The sequence below is a fragment of the Pipistrellus hanaki genome (assembly GCF_964339955.1).
Source record: "Pipistrellus hanaki genome assembly, chromosome: 13".
NCBI lineage: Eukaryota > Metazoa > Chordata > Mammalia > Chiroptera > Vespertilionidae > Pipistrellus > Pipistrellus hanaki.
Window position 1 is genome coordinate 41065536 of NC_140515.1, and position 22383 is coordinate 41087918.

The 22383-nt window shown below is 38.0% G+C and overlaps 1 protein-coding gene across 2 annotated transcripts in view; it reads left to right on the plus strand.

The window, feature by feature from the left end:
* RAB5A (RAB5A, member RAS oncogene family) overlaps positions 1–22383 on the plus strand; it is a 410882-nt gene that overhangs the window by 3393 nt on the left and 385106 nt on the right. For both annotated transcript variants that reach the window (XR_014796695.1, XM_084902978.1), the window contains exons 2-4: positions 1367–1621; positions 20089–20240; positions 20574–20696. Coding sequence is in view for 1 of the 2 variants with exons in the window: in XM_084902978.1 (XP_084759104.1) it covers positions 1459–1621; positions 20089–20240; positions 20574–20696 (438 nt within the window). In the remaining variant the exon portion in view is untranslated. The remainder of the gene's footprint in view (positions 1–1366; positions 1622–20088; positions 20241–20573; positions 20697–22383) is intronic.

The following is a 22383-nucleotide window of genomic DNA, read 5'->3' on the forward strand; positions in this document are numbered from 1 at the left end:
GGATGTCCGACTGACTGTGCACTGGGCCTCTAGTCTATATATTTAAAAGGCTAAGCAACCAGTCCGTGGGTATGACACACACTGACCACCAGGGAGCAGATGCTCAAACGCAGGAGCTGCTGTGACTTGGCAGCGGTGGTTCAAGAGTGATGAACTTGGAACCAGAGAAGAAGAAATCCAATTTCGGGGTGGGTCACCCGAGAACCACCCTCGCAATCCAGGACCCCTCAGGGAATGTAGGAGAGCCTGTTTCTGCCTGATTCCTGCAGGCCAGGCCAAGGTACCTCCACCTGTTGGTGGGACCCTGCTCACTCACAGACGACCTTCGAGTCACTGCTGATGACCTTCAAGCTGCGGTGCCCAGGGCATGTCAGGCCCATCTCACCCTACTGGCCACATTATAATTAATTTTCTTTCCATGTGCACTGATTCATGCACCAGGGCACTAGTATTGTAATACTGTAGGCTGCTAGGTGGGTACTAGACTTAATGGGAGATCACTTCTTAAGTTGTATAAATGTCTAATTACTGTGCAGCATACCTGGAACTAAAGTAATATTGAATGTGAATTATAGTTGAAAATTAAAATTTTCACCAGCCAGGTGTTCCACTTATTTATGCATTCATTGGTTGATTCCTGTACGTACCCTGACTAGGGATCAAACCCATTGGTCAGCAAACTCATTAGTCAACAGAGCCAAATATCAACAGTACAACGATTTCTTTTGGGAGCCAAATTTTTTAAACTTAAACTATATAGGTAGATAAATTGTTATTAACTTAATTAGGGTACTCCTAAGCTAGCCTTTGCTAAGAACTCAAGGGGCCAAAGAGCCACATGTGGCTCACGAGTCACAGTTTGCCGACCAGTGTTCTAACCAATTAAGCAACCAGGTCAGGGTTCCTCGTTTTTTAAGGATTATAATAGTCTAACTTATTTTGTTTTTAAAGCTCTTGAGATTTAGCTGCATGATTATAGGCTCAAACCTTAATGCCTTTGTTATTTCATTATAAATGATTTAAACTCAATGTCTCCAGTAGAGGTTATAATTTTTTAAAACATATTGTATTGATTTCCAGAGAGGAAGGGAGAGAAACATCAACGATGACAGAGAATCATTGATTGACTGCCTCCTGCACACCCCCTACTGGGGATCTAGCCCACAACCAGGGCATGTGCCCTTGACTGTAATCAAACCTGTGATCCTTCTGTTCGGGCCAATGCTCTATCCACTAAGCCAAACTAGCTAAGGCAAAGATATAATTGCTATACAATAATATGTTATAGGCAAAATTTGCTAAAGTGATTAATATTATGTTTTGTTTTATTGTTTTATATATATTTAACTCATTTGTTTCTTTATAGGTTTCTTTGCCTCCAGAAAGAACAAATTAACACCTTGCATCCTGGAAGTTCATTTAAGAGACTGAAATTAGGGACTTCTTTCAAATTTGGACATGGCTAATCGAGGAGCAACAAGACCCAACGGGCCAAATACTGGAAATAAAATATGCCAGTTCAAACTAGTACTTCTGGGCGAGTCTGCTGTTGGCAAATCAAGCCTAGTGCTTCGTTTTGTGAAAGGCCAATTTCATGAGTTTCAAGAGAGTACCATTGGGGGTAAGATGTTCTTTTTTCCCTTCATTTAATTGACTCACATTAGCAAAATGATTTTGCAATTGTGTGATGATGAATTTCTAAATAGGTAACATAGTGAAGAAAAGAGCTGTTCAGTATACCTCAAGCTGTAAAATTTACCTTGATTCTTGTTAAGATAATTTTACATTTTGATTTTTCTGGTTATCCTTAAGGTGGTTGTATGGGAACTAAAATACAGATGTCAACAAGAGTAGAATTAATGTTCTACGAGTAGAATTAACAAGATTTTATCTGGTACCTATTTCTTGATAATTATAAGCTTCTTCAGATTAATAGAAAAGTGTGCTGAATTATATTGGCTTTAGAATGGTAGAAGAATCTTAAACTTCTAAATCTAAATATTTGTAAATTACACTAATTTGTAAGAATAAATTAAATTTTATTAAACTTGTTCAAGAATGCTCCTAGGGTGACAGAAGAGAAAAAGTGAGTTATTAATGGAGAGGGACATGAAGAGGGGGAAGTAGTAGAAAAGGCACTTGGTAGGGCCAAGATGAGAGGAAGGTAATGTGTAGGATAAAGAGGAGACAACTAACAGTTCAGTTTTGTGGTTAGAAGAAAGAATATTAAATAATTTAATTTTATCAAAGAAATCATAACTATATAGTAGTGGCACAGAACAGCCTTTTGGGAATCTTAACTTGATCTGTCACAGGAAGCTTTGGATTAGATAATGTCAGAGGAACCACAACAGCTTTAAGATTCACAATATTTTGCAAGGCTAAATGACCAGCCAGTAGGTATGACACACAATATTTTAAAAGGTATGCAATTAAACAGTACTATATTTTTTCAGGTACATATGAATTTATTTTAACCTTATACATTTAAAAAGCCAAATTTTTGAAATATGTAAGGTATATACTTGCTGTCATGCCTTACATATTAGACTCCATCTTTCAAGAAGCATTATTTTATGCTGTGCATTTAGTATATATTCTCGAGTAAGTACGCTTAAAAATATTATTCATAGTCTCAGACCCTTCCAATAAGATAAGTTCTAGAATTCAACTACCTCTTGGATTTTTCCCTACATACAGAAATACACTAGATAAGTGGTATTCCCACTTCAATAGACTCAGCAGTATAATAGTATTTGTCAACCTCTTACATTTATATAATCACATAGTGATATGTTGTTTTAGTGTTTTATGTTTTTGTAATGGATGAGCATCAGAAATGTAGTACAGCCCTGACTAGAGTGGCTCATTTGGTTGGGCATCTTTCTGTGCACCAAAAAGGTTGCCAATTCATTTCCCAGTCAGGGCACATGCCCGGATCCCCAGTGGAGGACATACAGGAGGTAGCTGACATCCAGGAGGTACTCATTCACATCGATGTTTCTCTCTCTCACCTTCTCCCTTACTCACTCTCTAAAAACACCAATAAAAACTTCTTTAAAAAAAGAAAAACTAGTCCATATCATGGAGCTTTTACTTTGAATCAAAAAATTCTGTCATTTTTAGAATATTTAATGAGCAATATATTATTGCTCTCTCCCTCTCCCTCTCTGAAATCAATATTTTTTTTTTTTTTTTTAAGAAAGTAAGTGGGGACTTTGTAGCCACCTGGTTTGATTTTAAATTCTAGCTCTAGTACATACCAGCGATCTTAGGCAAGTCATACCCAGCTTTATTTTTCCCTATATGAAATGGAAATAGTAGTACTTAACTTGAAAGACCTTTCTGCAAGGCTTAACAAAAGTATATGTGTGTGTGTGTATGTGTATATGTGTGTATATATATGTATATATGTATAGATGTATATGTATACACACACACTAGAGGCCTGTTGCACGATATTCATGCAAGAATAGGCCCCTGGCTTTACTCCCAGCCGCCCAGGACCCAGCAAGTCCCCTCTCCTGGGCCGCCCAGAGCCAGCAAATCCCCACTTCTGTCTGGAGCATCACTCCAGTAGCTCCCTTCACTGCCCCCCTTCCCCTCATAGCAGGCTTCACACTGCTCCAGCCTATATATGCAAATTAACCTCCATCTTGTTGGGTTAATTTGTATACTCACTCTGATTGGCTGTGGGCATAACAAAGGTAAGGTCAATTAGCATTTTCTCTTTTATTAGTGTAGATATATTTGTTGGCACAATGCCTAAGCACAGAGAAAAATGCTTATTAAATGTTAGCTATTACCACTGCCATCACATGTCTTTTTGCTGAGTCCTTTTTTGATAAATCCTCACAGAATAATATGTCCATTGATTTTAGAGAAAGGAAGGGAGTGTGTGTGTGTGTGTGTGTGTGTGTGTGTGTGTGTAAGAGAAGGGGGGGGGGGTGGGAGGGACAGAGAAACATTGATATGAAACAGAAAATCGGTTGGCTGCCTTCTGTATGTTCCCTGACCAGGGATCTAACCCACAACCTAGGTATGTGCCCTGACCAGAAATTGAACCTACAACCTTTCGGTATGTGAGACTACACTCCAGCCAACTGAGCCACACCAGCCAGGCCCTTGCTGAGTCATTTTCATCACTAATGATATTTCGTTATTTTGTCATGACATGCCATTATTTTGGAATTATGACTCTTCTACTTGGTACATAGCATTTGATAATGCTTAAGAATTTTATGCTCAGATTTTCCTTTCTTAGAATGTAAAGCTTCTCATTAAAAATTACAGAAACAAATAAGATTTAAAAAACTAGAAGCAATTATGTCCTAAAGTTGAGTTTTCCTAATAATGACATCTTTGCAGATTCATTCAAGTACATGAGGATATACAACTAAGTATGGAAAAATCTTAATTTTCTCTCTCTTAATAAGTCTTCACAATAGTGGTTAGTCATGTATGTTACATTAAATGTATGCCACCCACATCAACTAAGTTATTTGTGGAAGTTTTCTCAGAGGGAGAAATTATATTTAAATAGAATACTACATGTATGCAGATATTAAAGTTCCTTTTTAAACAGAAATAAAAGCCAGCCAGAAAATTTAAATCTGAAAAACTCATGTTTTTCCTGAAGTAGTAAACTTTCTACAGTTGCCATTCAGAAAGACTTGTTTGTATAATTGTAATCTGGGCATTTATTTATTTGCTTTTATCTTTTTGCATCTGTACATTACTTACAATTACAAGCACTTTTGAGAAAAGACACAAGACCTAGAGACAGACTACCAGTATATGTTTTTTGGTTGGTGAGAAAAATGGTTTTTAAAATATTCATTATTCTTTCTGACATAGCAAGAGTTAGAATTTGTGTAATTTAATCTTTGGCTTCTGGTGAAAGAATATTATCTTTATGCATAATACTAGAGGCCCAGTGAATGAATTCATGCGAAGGTTGGGTCCACTATCTTGCCCTGATAGGGGCTAATCGGGGGCAGGGCTGACAGGGAGGGGAGGGGCTGCAGGAGGTTGCTTGGGGGAGGGGGTGTCAGGGCCCTGATTGGGCCAGTTGGCCTCCACAGTGTGCACCATAACAACCGGTCCTTCTGGTCACTTGGCTTTTATAGATACAGATTAATTTCCTTTAAGAAAGTACTTATTCAGTATTTGAGATAAATTGTATTACAAAGTCGTAAAGGTTTATACTCCTTCAGACCTAAAGTTATCTTTTGATAACATTAACATCAATTATTCTCCAGTATTCTAGACTAAAATATTATTATATGTGGCTACTTAAACATTGCTATGATTTAGGAGACACATCGTCTTAAATTTTTTGTTTGCTCTTATCCTGGTTGGTTCTTATCCTGGCACCCTTTTATCAACACTTTTATAAGCCCTGCATACACATTTTTAAACTGAGCAGATTGAGCTAATAAATAAGAATTCTTCTAGAGCCAACTTGTAAAATGTGTACTCTCGTCCATATTATATAATACAATAACTTTCTTTTAAAGTGGGTATTCTCCACCACATTCAACAATACAGTCAATACAAGTTAACCTTTTTTTCCTCTTAAAAATTATTTCACATATTGGGATCATAAACAGAGTTTTTACTGTCTCACTTAATTCATTGATGCCCTCTGGTGGTGCTGAAGTGTTTAAAGCTGTTTGGTAAAAGGATGCTGTCACAATTCTACCTATAGTAAACTACCTCTATTTTTATGTTGTTCAATGATCTCTTTTGATTCACTAATTTGCTACAATATTTTCTCCTATGTACTGGGGGTTGAGTGGGCTTTGTATGTGGTTTTCAGATCTCTCCTGGATTGTAGACAGTCTGGGGCTAAAATCACATCAACATATCTGGCAGCTAATGCTGGAGTTTATTGGGACCTCAGCTGGAGCTGACAGCCAGAACACTTACCGGTGGTCTCACCCACCTGGCTTGGGTTTCCTCACAGTATGATGGCTGAGTTCAAGAATGAGTGTCCCAAAAGTACCAGGTAAAAGCTGGGTAGCTTTTTGTGGCCTAGCCCCAAAAGTCACATAGATAGTATCAGGCATGTTCTAGTCACAAGCTTCAACAGATTCAAGAGAGGAGTTTTCAGTGTTGTGTTATGAGAAGAATGTACTGTGGGAAATCTTACTGCAACCATGTTGGAAAATACATTCTGCCAAGTTTCCATGTCATTTTATGAAAAGCATCCTCATTTTCCTTGGCTGTGACAGTATTCAATTGCATAGATATACTTAATCAATTCTCTTTGTTTGGATTTGCACATTTTTTAATATTTTTGGCTCTTGTCAGTGCTGCAGTGAATAACTTAATTCATAGTCATTTCTCACATATTTCAAGTATTTCTGTAGTATAAACTTACAGAAGTTGACTATGTCAAAGGTTATATACATTGGTAATTCTGATAAAATTTTACACTATTTTTTAACCATACCCTTATTGTTGGGTAGTTAATGTTTATATTTTTTTGTTTGCTCTTTTAGCTAATCATGTAATAGTGGATATATTCGCAGAATTCCTCCTCCCCCCGCTCTGGACTTATTTCTGTAAGATCTACTTCTAGATTTGGTTACTGGACCAGAAATAATTTTATTTAAATATTGTAGGATCAAAGGGATTTCAGTCTTTTCATCTCTTTTTTCTCCTGTAGAGGTACTCTTACTTTTGGGGGGCGTTGCTTGGCATAGGTAATTTTGTTCTGGGACTAGTTTCCTATAACTGTTATAACTCTTAAGATTAGAGTCTTCCCCTGTCTCTTCTCCCTTCTTTAACGTGCTCCTTTTCATTCTTGGGTTGTAAAATTTTCAGATGCATATTAGGACTTTTAAGCTCACTTCGTGACTGTTTGTATTGTTAAACATGAGTTGCTTTCAAGGACGATAATGTTTTAAAAGCCTGGGAAATGCCCTTGAGATCTGGAAAGCATTAAATGCTAGGTTCTTAAACCAGAAAGAAAAAGGGTATCACCAAAGAGAAGGGGAAAAGAAGCTTCTTTTGCAAAATAGCCTGTGCACTATCCTTGCACATTATCTTTGATTTTCTATAGTTTGAGAATGATAGGCTTAAGTGTAGATATTTTAGCGTTGATCTTCCTTGCCATTCTCTGAGTTTCCTGGATCTATAGCTCTTCCTTGGATATTCTGTTCTGAGGTTTTTGTTGTAGTTTCGGTCTTTGTGCTCTTTATTTTCAGTTTTAGAGGTTTCTATTAATATGTCCTCAAAGCCTAAGATTTTTCCCTTAGCTATGTCCAGTCTTCGAATAAGTCCCCCAAAGACATTTGTTTTGTCTCTGGTATTTCTTTTGGTTCTTTCTTAGGAATTCTCTCTCTCCGCTGACATTGCCCATCTATTCTGATATGCTGTTTTTTTGTGTGTGTGTGTTTTTAACAAGTCAGTGCTTTTATTTATTTATTTTTAATCCTCACCCAAGAATATTTTTCCATTGATTTCTTAGAGGGAAAGAGAAATATCAGTGTGAGAGAAACACACCTATTGGTTGCGCTCTGACCAGGGCCCAGGCTGGGAGGATCCTGTAATCAAGGTATAAGCCCTTGACCAGAATTAAATCCTGGATCCTTCAGTCCACAGGCCGACACTCTATCCACTGAGCCAAACCAGCTAGGGCCATACTATCTTTAGCTATTAGAGGTGTTATTACATAGACCCTACTTGTTTTAAATTCCCATCTGATCATTGCAACACCTGCTATGTCTGGTTCTGAAGCTTGCCTTCTTTTCAAACCTTTTTGTGGTTTTGTTTTGTTTTGTTTTGTGTTTTTTTGTGTTTGTTTTTTGCCTTTTAGTGTGCCTTGTAACTTTTCTTGCTAGCTGGATATAATATAATGGGTAGAAACAACTGCTTTAAATATGTCTTTAGTTTTGTGGGGGAAGGAAATACTCTGTAGTCCTGTGATTAGTCTGTCTTGCATTGAGCCTATGTGTCAGGACAGTGAGCTTCAGTTTGTCAGGTGTTGTTTTTTCCCCTCCCCCCTTAGATGTGACAGGATGGCTGAAGTGATCTGGTGTTAGATTTTTCCTTTTCCCACCTGGGAGGCTAGAGCTGGCTGGAGTTGGGTATTACTTTTCCGGGTCCTTTAGACACTGATAACATTCCCGAAGATTACACTTAGATTAACCTGTTGCTCTGGGGGCAGGCCTTGTAAGAACAGACAGAGCATCTGGCTAATTTCAAAATGGGTCCTTTTCCCTCACCCTACCAGGAATACAAGAGGATTTTTCTATGATATTTTCTGTGAGAACCTGATCAAGTTCCTATAGGTAAAATTAAAAAATGTGCAGTAGTAGCACCTGTTAAACTGGGTTTCCCTGGAGTTTTTAACTCAAGCTTGTTTGCATCTTAACTCCAGCAATTTGTCAATTACAGTTCATGTTTTCCTACCTGAGCACTGGTTTCCCTGGGTTTCTGCTCTGAGGTATGATTTTCTATATCTGCCTGTCTCTCTCTCTGGTTTTGAGGGTAGCAGATTGCCTGTGACTTCACTTCGCTTAAAAATCTAAGAAGAGTTGTTTGTCAGTTTGTTCTGCTTCTTTTCAGGGTGAAGTGGTGACTTTCAAGATCCTTACACCTGGAACTAGAAACCAGAGTCATGTTTTCCTTGCATATTATAGAAATTTAATATTATTCAAGCTTCTTAATAAAGTATTTTTTGTCTGTAGATAAAATGTCTTTCATAGACATAATTGGTAAAGCTAAGTTAATTTTTCCTCTTGATATTTGGAGAGAGCTGATACTAGTTAATAACTTGTAAGTAACCTCTCCCCTTTCTCCCATGTCTTTGCCTTTTCTCGTTGTAATGTGTACCTTCATTCTGCTTCTCTGTTCTGTATTTGTTACATCCTTGTTAAATAAATCCAATCTGGTGAGTAAAGACTTAAGGATTGTGCCTTTGGTGAGTTAAACACAAACTCTTAGCCTTGAAAGTTCAAATATTGGTATTAGTTCATTCTAGGGTGATCAGGCTTGGCCCACTAACTTAATACCAACCAAATGCAAACTCCTAAGACTCATTTTGTTTTCCACTTGATATTGAGGTTGTGTTTATTAAAGCGAGGGATACTGCAGCAAGGAAGGACTTAGGAGAGAGAAGCAGCAACAAGAGATAGCTAAGGCAGGGTTGCTTTGGCTCACTGTGAAGTTAGAGAAAGGGGGGGCGTTGGAGACAGGTTTAGGGGTTAGCCTGGGATCAGATGCTGCTGCTGCTGCCGCCGCCGCTGCCTTTTGCTCCCCTGGTTGCAAGTCTGTGGAGCCCCTTAGAATTTAGGAGATGGGCCTGGGAGGGAAAAAGAGGAGGTGGAAGGGTGAGGCATGGGTGTGCTACTGGGAGAGGGAGTGCACCCTAAGACTAATTTTAAAACAATGTACATTAATATACTATCAGAAATACTGTCATGCCAATGTCCAGCTGGTGTCATGTAACTAAGTTATGTCTTGATAAGTGAATTCCCTTAGGAGAGTTAGTGTCCTTTTAGAATAATGGTCAAGCTTTGATAGTAATCCCTCCCTCCCTCCCTCCCTCCCTCCCTCCCTCTCTCTCTCTCTCTCTCTCTCTCTCTCTCTCTCTCTGGTGGGATTCTCAGTTTCTTGGGAGTGTCGTCCAGTACACCAGAAGGTTGTGAGTTCCATTTCTGGTCAGGGCACATACCTAGGTTGTGGCTTGGATCCCTGGTCAGGCACATAATGGTAGGCAACCCAATTTTTCTCTCACATCTGATGTTTCCATCTCTTTCTCCCGCTCCCTCCATCCCTAGTTCTAAAATCAATAAAATTAATCCTCGGGTTAAGAATTTTATTTATTTATTTTGTGTGTGTCCGCACATTTGTGTCATTTTTAAATTTTTTAAAAATCTTTATTGTTGAAAGTATTGCATAGGTCCCTCCTTTTCCCCATTAACCTCTCCCCCGAGTGCTCATGTGTGCGGGCCTCTTCCCCGTCCCCGCCAGCCTACCTCCACCCCAGGCCCTTACTCTGGGTCCATGGGTTATGCATATATGCATATAAGGTCTTTGGTTGATTATCTCCCACCGACCCTACCCCACTTTGCCTCCAAAATTCCACTCTGTTCCATGCTTCCATGCCTCTGGATCTGAGGATTTTTTTTTTTTTAAATATATTTTATTGATTTTTTTACAGAGAGGAAGGGAGAGAGATAGAGAGCTAGAAACGTCGATGAGAGAGAAACATTGACCAGCTGCCTCTTGCACACCCCCTACCGGGGATATGCCCGCAACCGCAACCAATGTACATGCCTTTTGACCGGAATCGAACCTGGGACCTTTCAGTCCAAAGACCGACGCTCTACCACTGAGCCAAACCGGTTTCGGCTTCGGATTTTTTTTTTTAACTACATGAATTTTAACAATGTTGGAAAAATGATTCTTAATCTTCACCTGATTTTGCTTGACTTAATGCAAACTCTTTCCCATGTATGTAATAATTCTTAATATTGCAATTTATTTGGCAACAATTACCTTTACATGTTGCTGAATGATGCATAATATAAAATTTACATTTTTAATCATTTTTAAGTTTACAGTTCTGAGGTATTACATACTTTCACGTTGTGCAACCATCACTACTGTCCGTCTTCAGAACTTTTTCATCTTCCCCAACTGAAACTACCCAAACAATAACTCCCCATTTTTTCCTCCTGTCTCTGTCTGTGGCAAATACCATACTATTTTTATACCATACCATAAATTTTTTTTTTTTTTTTTTTTAAGAATCTATACCTCTTTTCATAGCAGTTGCACCATTTAACATTCCTATCATAAATGCACTAGGGTTTAATTTCTTCATATCCTTGCCAATTCTTGTTTTCTGTTGTTGATAATGATTGTCCTGATGGGTGTGAAGTGGCGTTGATTGTCATGTTCCTAGTGATTAGTGTTATTGTGCATCTTTCAATATGCTTTTGCCATTTGTATTTCTACTTTAGAGAAATGTCTACAAAGTGCTTTGCCCATTTTTTAAAATTTTATTTGGGTTTTTGATGTTGCTGAGTTGGAGGAGTTCTTTTTATATTATATCAATACCTTATGAGATGATCATTGATTTTTTTTATTGATTTTTTACAAAATATATTTATTGATTTTAGAGAAGGGAAAAAGAGAGAGACAGAGACATCAGTGATGAGAGAGAAGCATTGATTGGCTACCTCCTGCACACCCCACACTGGGAATCAAACCGTGACCTGGTTCATAGGTCGATGCTTAATCCCTGAGCCATGCCATCTAGGCAAGAGGATCATTGAATTTTAAGAATAAATCCTATATGAAAGATATTTATATTTATAGATCATCTCATAAGATGGGTTTACTTTTGGTGATACTGCTATTTTTTATATATTACATACTAATTTTTTACCTTGTTGCCAGACTTTTGCAGTATTTTCTATTTGGATTTAGTCACATGTGTATGCTTTCTGTCTGCCCTAATCTATTTGTATCCCCTTCTTTTCCTCACATTAATTCAGTGTAACTCTTCCCTGAAAATGTGGTTGGTCATTGCTACCATAATCTACTGAGTACTTCCCCCATATATACTAGGTATATCAGTTAATAATGTGGATTTTGTAATCAAAGAAAACGTGATAATTTCAAGAGAAACATAAAAAGTGCTTTATTCAAAGTAATATCCATTGCTAGCTAAACATTTACCCCATCTTTCAGGTAATTTGTGAATACCGTCCCAATAGAACTTTTCTTGTTTTGAGGCAAACCATTCAGAGACCCAATTTTCCACTTTGTATGTTTTGAAGTGCTGCTCAGAAAGTGCATGTGCCATCATTTGGAACAAGTGGTAATTTGAAGGAGCAAGGTCTGGTGAATATGGCGGGAGGGTTAATACTTCCCAGGCAAGATTTTCTGCCGAAACCGGTTTGGCTCAGTGGATAGAGCGTTGGCCTGCGGACTCAAGGGTTTGATTCTGGTGAATGGCATGTACCTTGGTTGCGGGCACATCCCCAGTAGGGGGTGTGCAAGAGGCAGCTGATCGGTGATTCTTTCTCATCGATGTTTCTAACTCTCTATCCCTCTCTCTTCCTCTCTGTAAAAAATCAATAAAATATATTTTTTTAAAAAAATACTTCCCAGACAAGATTTTTTAACGTATTTTTAACTGGTTTTGAAGTGTGTTGTGTGATGGTGTATCATCATGAAGTAAAATTACTTTGCCCTGTCTTCTGGCACATTCTGATCATTTCATGATCAAAGCATTGTTCAAATTGATTATTTTGTAGGTAGCGATCAGTATGAACAGTTTCACCTGGTTTTAGGAACTCATAATACACCACACCTTCCTGATCCCACCAAACGCAGAGCATTGTCTTTCTGAAGCGATTTGGCCTTGCAGTGAATGTTGATGGTTAACCTGGATCAACCCATGATTTTGTGCATTTGGGACTTCAAAATAAATCCACTTTTCATCACCAGTCACAATTCGATGCAAAAAGGACTTTCTTGCCGTTGAAGCAACATTTTACTGATGACTTTTCGGTTTTCCATTTGTCTTTAGTTCAGTTTATGTGGCACCCATTTTCCTTCCTTTAAAATCTTTCCCATTGCTTGTAACTGATCAGAAATTGTTTCCTTAGCAACATTTAATCTTTCTGCAAGCTGTTTTTGAGTTTGACATGCATCTTTACCCAATAATGCTTGTAATTCTTGATCTTCAAACTATTTCGGTTGACCTGGATATTCTGTCTTTCACATCGAAATCATCACATTTAAAGCAGTGTTCACAAGTGTCTTGAGATGGAGCATGTTCACCATAAGCTTCCCGAAGTATTCAGCAGCTCTTTTTTTTTTTTTTTTGCATGAATATTGACATTTTTAATTGTAAATATCTATGATGTTAACACCTTCCGAAAATTTGACATATGAAGTTTTGAAGCTTGTTTATACAACAAAATAGCATACACATCAAATTGTATATTCATCAACATGTGTAACTCAGTCTATTGAAAAAAATCCGCACATACAATTTTAAAGGGCAATAAAAGTGGCCTTAGTTTTTATTTTTCCTGTTGTCAGCTAGACCATTTATCTACTTTCTGTGTGCAATTTTTTAAATATGTGTTTTTATTGATTTCAGAAAGAAATGGAGAGGGTGAGATAGAAACATTAATGATGAGAGAGAATTACTGATCCGCTGTCTCCTGCAGTGCAGGGCAGCAAGTGCCCTGACCAGGAATCGAACCAGCAACTTTTGTTGCATAGAACAAACATCCGACTAACCTGAGCCACACCAGCCAGGGTGGTACTTGGTTCTTGATACTGCTCAGTCAATTCCTGCTATTTTTCTTTTTTCTTTTTTTTTAAATAAATTTATTGATTTTTTACAGAGAGGAAGGGAGAGAGATAGAGAGCTAGAAACGTCAGTGAGAGAGAAACATCGACCAGCTGCCTCTTGCACACCCCCTACCGAGGATGTGCCCGCAACCAACGTACATGCCCCTGACTGGAATCGAACCTGGGACCTTTCAGTCCGCAGGCTGATGCTCTACCACTGAGCCAAACCGGTTTCGGCCCTGCTATTTTTCTTGATTGGATATTCATCGTGAAGTTTGATCCAGATCCATTGAACTCTTATTGAGTTATTTGGGTCTCAAAACCTTTGCTTTCTCTACACATCACAAGCTCTTGATCTTCTGAGATCCTTCCCCTGTGCACAAGGTCCTTCCCCTCTGTATAGCAATTTATATTTTTAATTTTTAGCTTTATAGGTTTTCAAATCCACCACTTCTGATAGTTTTACATAGGGAGAACATTCAGTCATGATTCCACTATGGTGACACTGCTATTATTTTAGTTTTCTCCTCTTTGCTTTTCTATTAGTGTTTTTATATAGATACTAGTAGCCGGTGCACGAAATTCGTGCATGTTAAAAGGGAATTAGTTAGAGGAAATATTTTAATATTGCTATTTGCCCTTTCTCTATAATAGAAGTGTCAGAGATTAAAGAAAATTAGTGAAATGTATATGAAAATAATGTATAAATTTATTAATAAATAATAATAACAGCGTCAGATCCCCAGCTAGCGCTGGGTGGGGAACACAGCCTCACGTCCCCTGGCCTCACCGCACATGCAGCCACCTGCTGATCAGTTGTTACTACGTAAGAGCTTCACGACCATTTGTATATTAGCTCTTTAATATATAGGATACCTTATCCTTACTAGGAACTTGCATATTTTACTTTATGGCAATTAAATTGGTCACTTTATAACTATATTTTTATGTAATCGCTACTTAATACTTGCCAAGTCATTGGTGTCTTTTCTCTTATACATTTAGGTAGTTTACAACTTTTTTAACATAAAGGTTTATTCTACTACTCTCCTGCCCCTGCCCACTATATCATATTTTGGAAATTCCATGATATAGTAGTAGGTTAACAAGTACCAACATTTTCATGGCTTTGCCTGGTTTAAATATATATATATATATATATATTTTTTTTTATTTCCCCCCCCCCCAAGCATTTATACAGCTTCACTAGCAAGTGGGCGTTTTTGCCACCCTTTCCTCACTTCCTCCCCCCTTTTTTAAGTTAGGAGATAAATTTACTATTTTTGCTGTAAAGATTATTTTGATACTTTTTTCTATGTACCTTTTGTAAAATATTTTTTGCACATTTGTCCTTGATGCTTTTGTAATTTTTTGTAAGATGTATGAGATTCCCTCATATTAAAAATTAATTTGTTAACATAGTAGAATCTTTCTTAAAGATATCCTATGATACATAATTTTGCAAGCCTAGTCTCAAAATCTTATGTAATTAAACTTGATAGTCATAGGGTTTTGTTTTGTTTTTGTCAGTTCTAATAAATTTAGTCTGTCAAATCTGATAATTAGTTAAGGGTTGGGGTGGTATTGGTTCCTCAGTCTGTTCTGTTTAATTCATGTAGAATCATTTTAATTTAAACTTTTTTTTCTGAGTTGTTGGCCTTAGGGTATGCTATTGATTTGGGTAGTCTTTCCCCTGCCTACTGTTTTGCAGTGTCTACTCCTTGCTTACTATTTATTAAGGTCTTAGTTGATAGGCCTTTGGTATTTGCAGATTTAACATTTATAGTTTCATAGTTTCAGGTATTCTCAGCTGACTCAAAGGTCTATGATTCAGTAATTTGTAGTTTTACTGAGACTGAGCTGTGGCTTGCTGCCTGGCTTGCAAATAGGAACTGATCATGTAGCTCAAAAAGGGAGCCTATTGGACAGGCCAGCATCCACATCTCAATGCAGCTTTGTTTTTCTCTACTTGTCGTCGCGTACACAGTAACTCTCGAAGTGATAAAAGCTGTTTCTTTGTGAAATGTGGGCCCGAAAAGAAAACCAACTGCTAGTGCTGGTGATGGAAGTGAAGAGAAAATGAAGAGGTCTAAGAAAGTGATGGTTCTTAGCCAGAAAATAGACGTTTTGGATATATTAAAGTGGTTTTGCAGATTCAGGTAAGTTTGTGGTTAATGTTGCTACAGTATTGATGTAGTTATATTTTGAGTGCCAGATTTTATTTTTATAACTTTGTAATAGACTAGTAATGTATTTTTATAAGCAGTAAGGTTTGAAGATGTCAGCTATACTTCACTGAATTTTATGGGAAGTTAAATGCTGTAGTTAGTAGTATTTGAAAACTTGAGAACTGTAGGAAATCATTCACGATGGTCTTGAAATATGTAATGTTTATAATAATACTGAGTTATCCTATTCCCATATTTGTTCTTGTGGCGCTACAACACTTTTATTATTTTAATGTGTTTTAGATGTATCCTAAAACTCATTCCCTTGGCCTCTAATATTGATTTTTTTTCTCCTCTCCCAAAATTATGCTTTCATCATACCATGAGCAATAGTATGGTATTATCAAGTTAAAAAAATTTTGATGATATTTTGCTTGAGATTGTTAGTTATATAGTAACATGAATAGAGGCTTTTTGGAATGCCTATTTTCTCATTTGGGAACTGTCTATTCAAATGTTATCTAAAGTAACCCAAAAATAATTCCACATACTTACATGAACTACTTTTAGCAAACATTTTGAACATTTGTATGATTGGGATTTATATTAGATGTTGGATGTCGAGAAGAATAACTAAGAGTAATTTCTCAAGAAACTTCCAATCTAGGGAGGGGAACAAAAATCTTTTTAAACAGATTATAAAAAGGTGTAAAATTGTTATTACACAGCGAAGTCTAGGAGTACAGAAGTAGAAGCCACGTAATGGTGTGGGATGAAGAATGGTTTCCAAGAGGAATCTAGGGAATTGCTTGTTCTTGTTCTTTGTTAATATGATTGGGATCCATTCTTCTTTCAGCATAATACTGAAAACCTGGTTATTGGCACTGCATGGTAAGGTTTGTTCTAGTCAATTTAAAGGACTCATTATTATCCACTTCGGATTTTCATGGCAATCCTGTCTATTCCAAATAATTGTCTCTTCCCAATATTTTACTACTTTTATATGGATATCCCAGATGATCATTGTGATGGTGGACTTCTTCCTTGTTTGGTGTCTAGATTTAGAGGGACTGCCTAAGAGCTTTGCTGATTTCAGACTTAAGGATGGAGTAGACACTTAATTTTAAGGGGGGAAAATCCTATATGTATATTAGGAATGCATGTTGACTTTAATTTCCTGTTTAATGTTTTTAAATAAAGCAACAGTTTTTCTTTTGTAGCCTGGTATAATAGCTTTGTATTTCTGAAAGAACTCTATTTGGTCATGGGTGTGTGTGTGTGTGTGTGTGTGTGTGTGTGTTTTAATGTATTTGTTGGCATTTCCTTACCTGTATTTTGTTTTTGTGCATGCGTTAATAAAAAAAAAAAAAAAAAGATTGGTAACCTTTTATGATATATTTAAGATTATATTTGCTTTAAGGCAACTTTAACTAAAAGTTATTTCCCTGAGTCTAGAGTTGACTTACGAAAGTGTAAGTGAATGTTTTTATTGTCAGTGTACTTTGTGGTCATAAAAGAGGTCTGAATTACAAATTATAACACAGTTTTTCTTCAAGTTTCATCAAACTTTACTTGAGAAAAGGCTTATATTTTGTGATCCATTCCTTTGTTTTTCCCTTTTATTAAAAAAGGAATACTGTTAGAGGCTAACTTTTAAGTGTTTAAAAATATTTCTTGATTCTACAGGAGAGCCATTCATAAACGTTTAAAGAGTGTTTTCTCAGTATTCTTTACTATAAATACAGGATTATAGAAAATGAGTGTTACTATAGTGTTGTAAAAGAGGCTTGATTAATTAGTATATTTAAATATGGCTACACTTGTGAGAATTCGCAGAAATATTCCTTAGAATGTAGCTCAAAATACATTTCCAATTGTAATGTTTGCAAAATTAATATTATAGGTGCTGATATTAAAGCTAGGAACCAATTGACCTAATAAAAATAGCAAGAAAAATAAATACCTAACATGATCTATAATTACAATTACAATTGGCTCAGTCAGCATTTTTATATTAACTAGTGAATCTCTTACAAAGGATTGACACCACCAGATAAACTGCTACAGTTTACAGAAATTGATTATAATTTTCTTGCAAGATAGAACAGTTTTAGGAAATTTTAATAACTTTCTTCCATGCTGTTTTGGGGAGGAGTTGAAGATCACACCTTGAACTGAAAGTAAAAGTGAGGAGCAGCCAGGCTGGCAAGGTTCGATAGTTGAATATCAACCTGTGAACCAGGAGATCACAGTTTGATTCTCACTCAAGGCACATGCTTGGTTTGTGGACTCAGTCCCCAGTCAGGACCGTGCAGGAGGTAGCAGATCAGTAATTCTCTCTCATCATTGATGTTTTTATCTCTCCCTCTCCCTTCTTTTCTGAAATCAATAAAAATATATTTTTTTGAAAAGTGAGGAACTAGCTCTAGCTGGTTTGGCTCAGTTGGATAGAGCATCAGCATGCGGACTGAAGGGTCCCATGTTCAATTCCGGTCAAGGGCACATGCCTGGGTTGCAGGCTTGATCCCCATTAGGGGACATGCAGGAGGCAGCCAATCAGTGATTCTCTCTCATCATTTATTTTTCTATCTCTTTCCCTCTCTCTTCCTCTGAAATCAATAAAGATATATTTTTATTAGAAAAAGAAAAAGTGAAATATTAATAAGATGAATGATAGAGCAGGAGGAATTTAACTACCAAAGTTAATGAAGGTATGGAACTATAGGTGTGGTTATTGTCCAGCATGCTGCTAAAAATGGGTGTGTGTAGATCTTGTTCATAAATATCTTAATGCAGTTAGCTATGGTTAGACATTTACTCTCACATTATTTTAAAGTTAATCCACTTGATTATAACCTACCTTTTATAAATCAGAATTTTTTTTGTAAGTGTTTATTGTGATGCCTTTACTGATGGTAATTCATAGAGCCAAGAGAAGTATAAAGTAATAGATATTTTACTTTATACTATTCTCATGAAGCAATTCAGAGAATAAGTGGTACTTTGCAGATCTGACAGCAACCTCTTAATTTCAAAAACAAAAATCTATACTAATAAAGGGTAATATGTTAATTAGACCAGGAGACCAGACATCTTCCTACCGTCCAACTTCTTTTCAGACAAAGCCACAATGGTGGAGGCCAAAGCAGAGGTGGTTAGGGGCTATCAGGCCAACAGGAGAGGGCACTTTGGGGCCATGAGGCTGGCAGGTGAAGAATTAGGCAGCAATCAAGCTGGTAGGCAGGCAAGTGGTTAGGAGTCTGCAGCCCAGATTGCAAGAGGAATGTCCAACTGCCGGTTTAGGCCCAATTTGGCAGTCGGACATCCCCCGAGGAGTCCCAGGTTGGAGAGGGTGAAAGCCAGGATGAGGGATAATACCCCCCATGCACAAATTTTGTGCACCGGGCCTCTAGTATCATTATAAAATGATACTTTATTGTTAAAATTAAAATCTGAGGGTAGAGATGAAAAGGTGCAAATTTAAAAAAAAATGTTGATGGCAAATAATGAAAGAGCTAGGAGTTAATGTTGAAACTATGTTTAGCAAATTAAGTCTAGGCTGAGCTAATGATTATAAAAATCAAGTTGTCAATGTTTTAAAGGAATAATATAACAAAAATATTAATCTAGTGGAAATGAACTAGGTAAATCCCTAGAGTATGCCATTAATAACAAGGAGAATGGATCCAGGGGGCTATAGTTTGGCAATATAGATGATAGTTATAGCTATGCAGATTTTCCCCTCCCATTTTTCAAGAATATTAATAAATCTATTTCTTGGATTGTTTTTTAGCTTCTTACTGAATTTACTAGAGGCCCGGTGCACAAAATTCGTACACAGCGTGGGGGGTGTCCCTCAGCCCAACCTGCACCTTCTCCAATCTGGGACCCCTCGAGGGATGTCTGACTGCCCAGTTAGGCCAGATCCTACTGGGCAGTCGGACATCCCTCTCATAATCCAGGACTGCTGGCTCCCAACTACTCGCCTGTCTGCCTTCCTGGTTGTCCCTAACTGCATCTGCCTGCCAGCCTGATTGATGCCTAACTGCTCCCCTGCCAGCCTGATTGCCGTTAACTGCTCTCCCCTGCAGGCTTGGGTATCCCACAACTGCCCTTCCCTGCAGGCCTGGTCGCCCCCAACTGCCCTCCTCTGCCAGCCTGGTCACCCCCAACTGCCCTCCCCTGCTGGCCATTTTGTGGTGGCCATCTTGTATCCACATGGGGGCAGCCATCTTGTGTGTTGGAGTGACAGTCAATTTGCATATTACTCTTTTATTATATAGGATTGGGGTAATATTGGTCAACATGTTTTACAGTTTTAAAGATACAATTTGTAAGACACTTTAATAAATGTATTAAGCTTATTTATTACAGTAAACTAAATGTAGAAGAGATTTTCAAACTGATTTTATTTATAAAGTTCTTACATGTAAGCACATATATTCAACTATGAAGCACATATTTTACAAGTATTTAGAGCCACTGTTAATTGGGTACACAATAATATATCAGGTTTTCATGTGTTTTCTATATTATGGAAATTTTAGGGGGAAATGATTAACTTACTGCAGACATTTTGTTTTTTCAGCTGCTTTTCTAACCCAAACTGTGTGTCTTGATGACACAACAGTAAAGTTTGAAATATGGGATACAGCTGGTCAAGAGCGATACCATAGCCTAGCACCAATGTACTACAGAGGAGCACAAGCAGCCATAGTTGTGTATGATATCACAAATGAGGTAAGTAGAAATGCATAATATAATGGAACTAGTTTGAATGTCCATTTCTGATATTCAGAATTTTTATTAGAGAAAAGATCTTTTTAAAATCCTTTTTTTAAATAGGTAAGCATGACATTTCTGCTTAAAGCTTTTGAATTAGAAAAATTGATTTTAAAAAAAAGGATGAAAGTATCTTAAATAGTTCAAGTGGCCTAAGAATTTCTTTCCCAGTGTCACTTTGAACAGTCTTTAAAGCTTTGTCTCACAAAGACCCTCCCTAGCTATTTTTTTATCCTGTGCCTGAAAGTAGCTGGTGGTTTTTTTTGTTTATTTGTTTGTTTGTATCCCCAGGAGTCCTTTGCCAGAGCCAAAAATTGGGTTAAAGAACTTCAGAGGCAAGCCAGTCCTAACATTGTAATAGCTTTATCAGGAAACAAGGCTGACCTTGCAAATAAAAGAGCTGTTGATTTCCAGGTATGTTGCATTTAACTTATATTTGAAGACATATTTGTTGTAAATCATTCTTCTAGATCCATACTTGAATTAAAGTTATAATTTTAAAGCATGCAAATAATAGCAAATAAAATTTATTAAACACTGTGATATACTCTATGTAATACAATGTTTCTCACGATGAACCGGAATTTTTTAATGTCTTTACATAATTGTAATATATATATAGATTCAGATTTTGTTGACCTAAATAATTACTTTGTAATTGTTTGTAAATAATGCAGAAATAAGTAAAAGCTGATTGCATCCTACCCTTCCAAACCTTTTCCTGTCTATTTAATAACTAGTGGCCTGGTGCACAAAATTCGTGCATGGGAGTAGAGGGAGGGTGTCCCTCAGCCCGGCCTGCACCCTCTCCAATTTGGGATCTCACTCACAATCCAGGACTGCTAGCTCCTCAACACTCACCTGGCCTGCCGGCCTGTTCTCCCCCAACTACCCCCTCTACTGGCCTGCTCGCCCCCACCTGCTCTACCTCCTGGCCTGCTCACCCCATACTGCCCCCCCTGCTGTCCTAATCACCCCAAACTGACCCCTACTGATGGCCTGCTTGCCCCCGCCTGGCTTCCCTGCTGGTCTGCTCACCCCTAACTTTCCCCCTTCCCCCACTGACCTGATCATCCCCAATGCCCTCCCTCCCCACTGGCCTGATCACCCACCACTGCCCTCCCCTCTTGGCCTCTGACCACCTCTACCTTGGCTCCACCACCATGGCTTTGTCCAGAAGAATGTCCAGAAGGTCTCCTAGAAGGTCTCACACTCTAATTAGCATATTATCCTTTTATTAGTATAGATAGAGGCCTGGTGCATGGGTTGGGGGGTGGTGGGGGTTGCGGCTGGTTTACCCTGAAGGGTGTCCCAGATCAGGGTGGAAGTTCCCTTGGGGCGTAGGGCAGCCTGGGTGAGGGGTTGATGGCTGTTTGCAGGCTGGCCACACACCCCAGCTGGGACTCTTACTTAATGGGGGTGTGGCCAGCCTGAGTGAGGGGCTGATGGCTGCTTGCAGTCTGGCCACACCCCCAAGTGCAGACCCTCACCCCATGGGGGGCATGGCCAGCCCTTGTAAGGGGCTGAGAGCCCTTTTCAAGCTGGCCATGTCCCTTGGTGACCAAGGCTCCCAGCCACTCCTTGAGTGGAGGCCAGGGTGGGTGGGAAGCTTTGCTTTCTCCATTGCCAGGGTCAACCCAAGCCTCCTGCTCGCTCCAGTTCCATGGCTTCTGCCATCTTTGTTAATTTGCATACTCACGCCCGATTGGCTGGTGGGCATAGTAGAGGGATGGTCAATTTGCATGTTTCTCTTTTAGTAGTGTAGAAATATATATCAACACACATATGCTTACCCAGATATACCCACACACTTGTGGTACACATAACCTACACTCATGTGGTTGTTATTACTGGGGCCTTAAAAAAGGGGGTGGGGACTAAAAAAAATCCAGTTTGTTTGTTATCAGATACAGCTATTTAGGAATGGTCTCTGCTATAAAATAAAGTATAATCTTTTAAAATAAAGCCAATGTCTTTAAGTAGATATTTTAAAACTTCTGTTCTCTTGTTTGTCACCTTCTCTACCAGAGAAGTTTGGTTGTGGTCATTATATGTACATTATCAGCGAAAGGAATTTTTATTTTTCGGTGATGGCTAGATG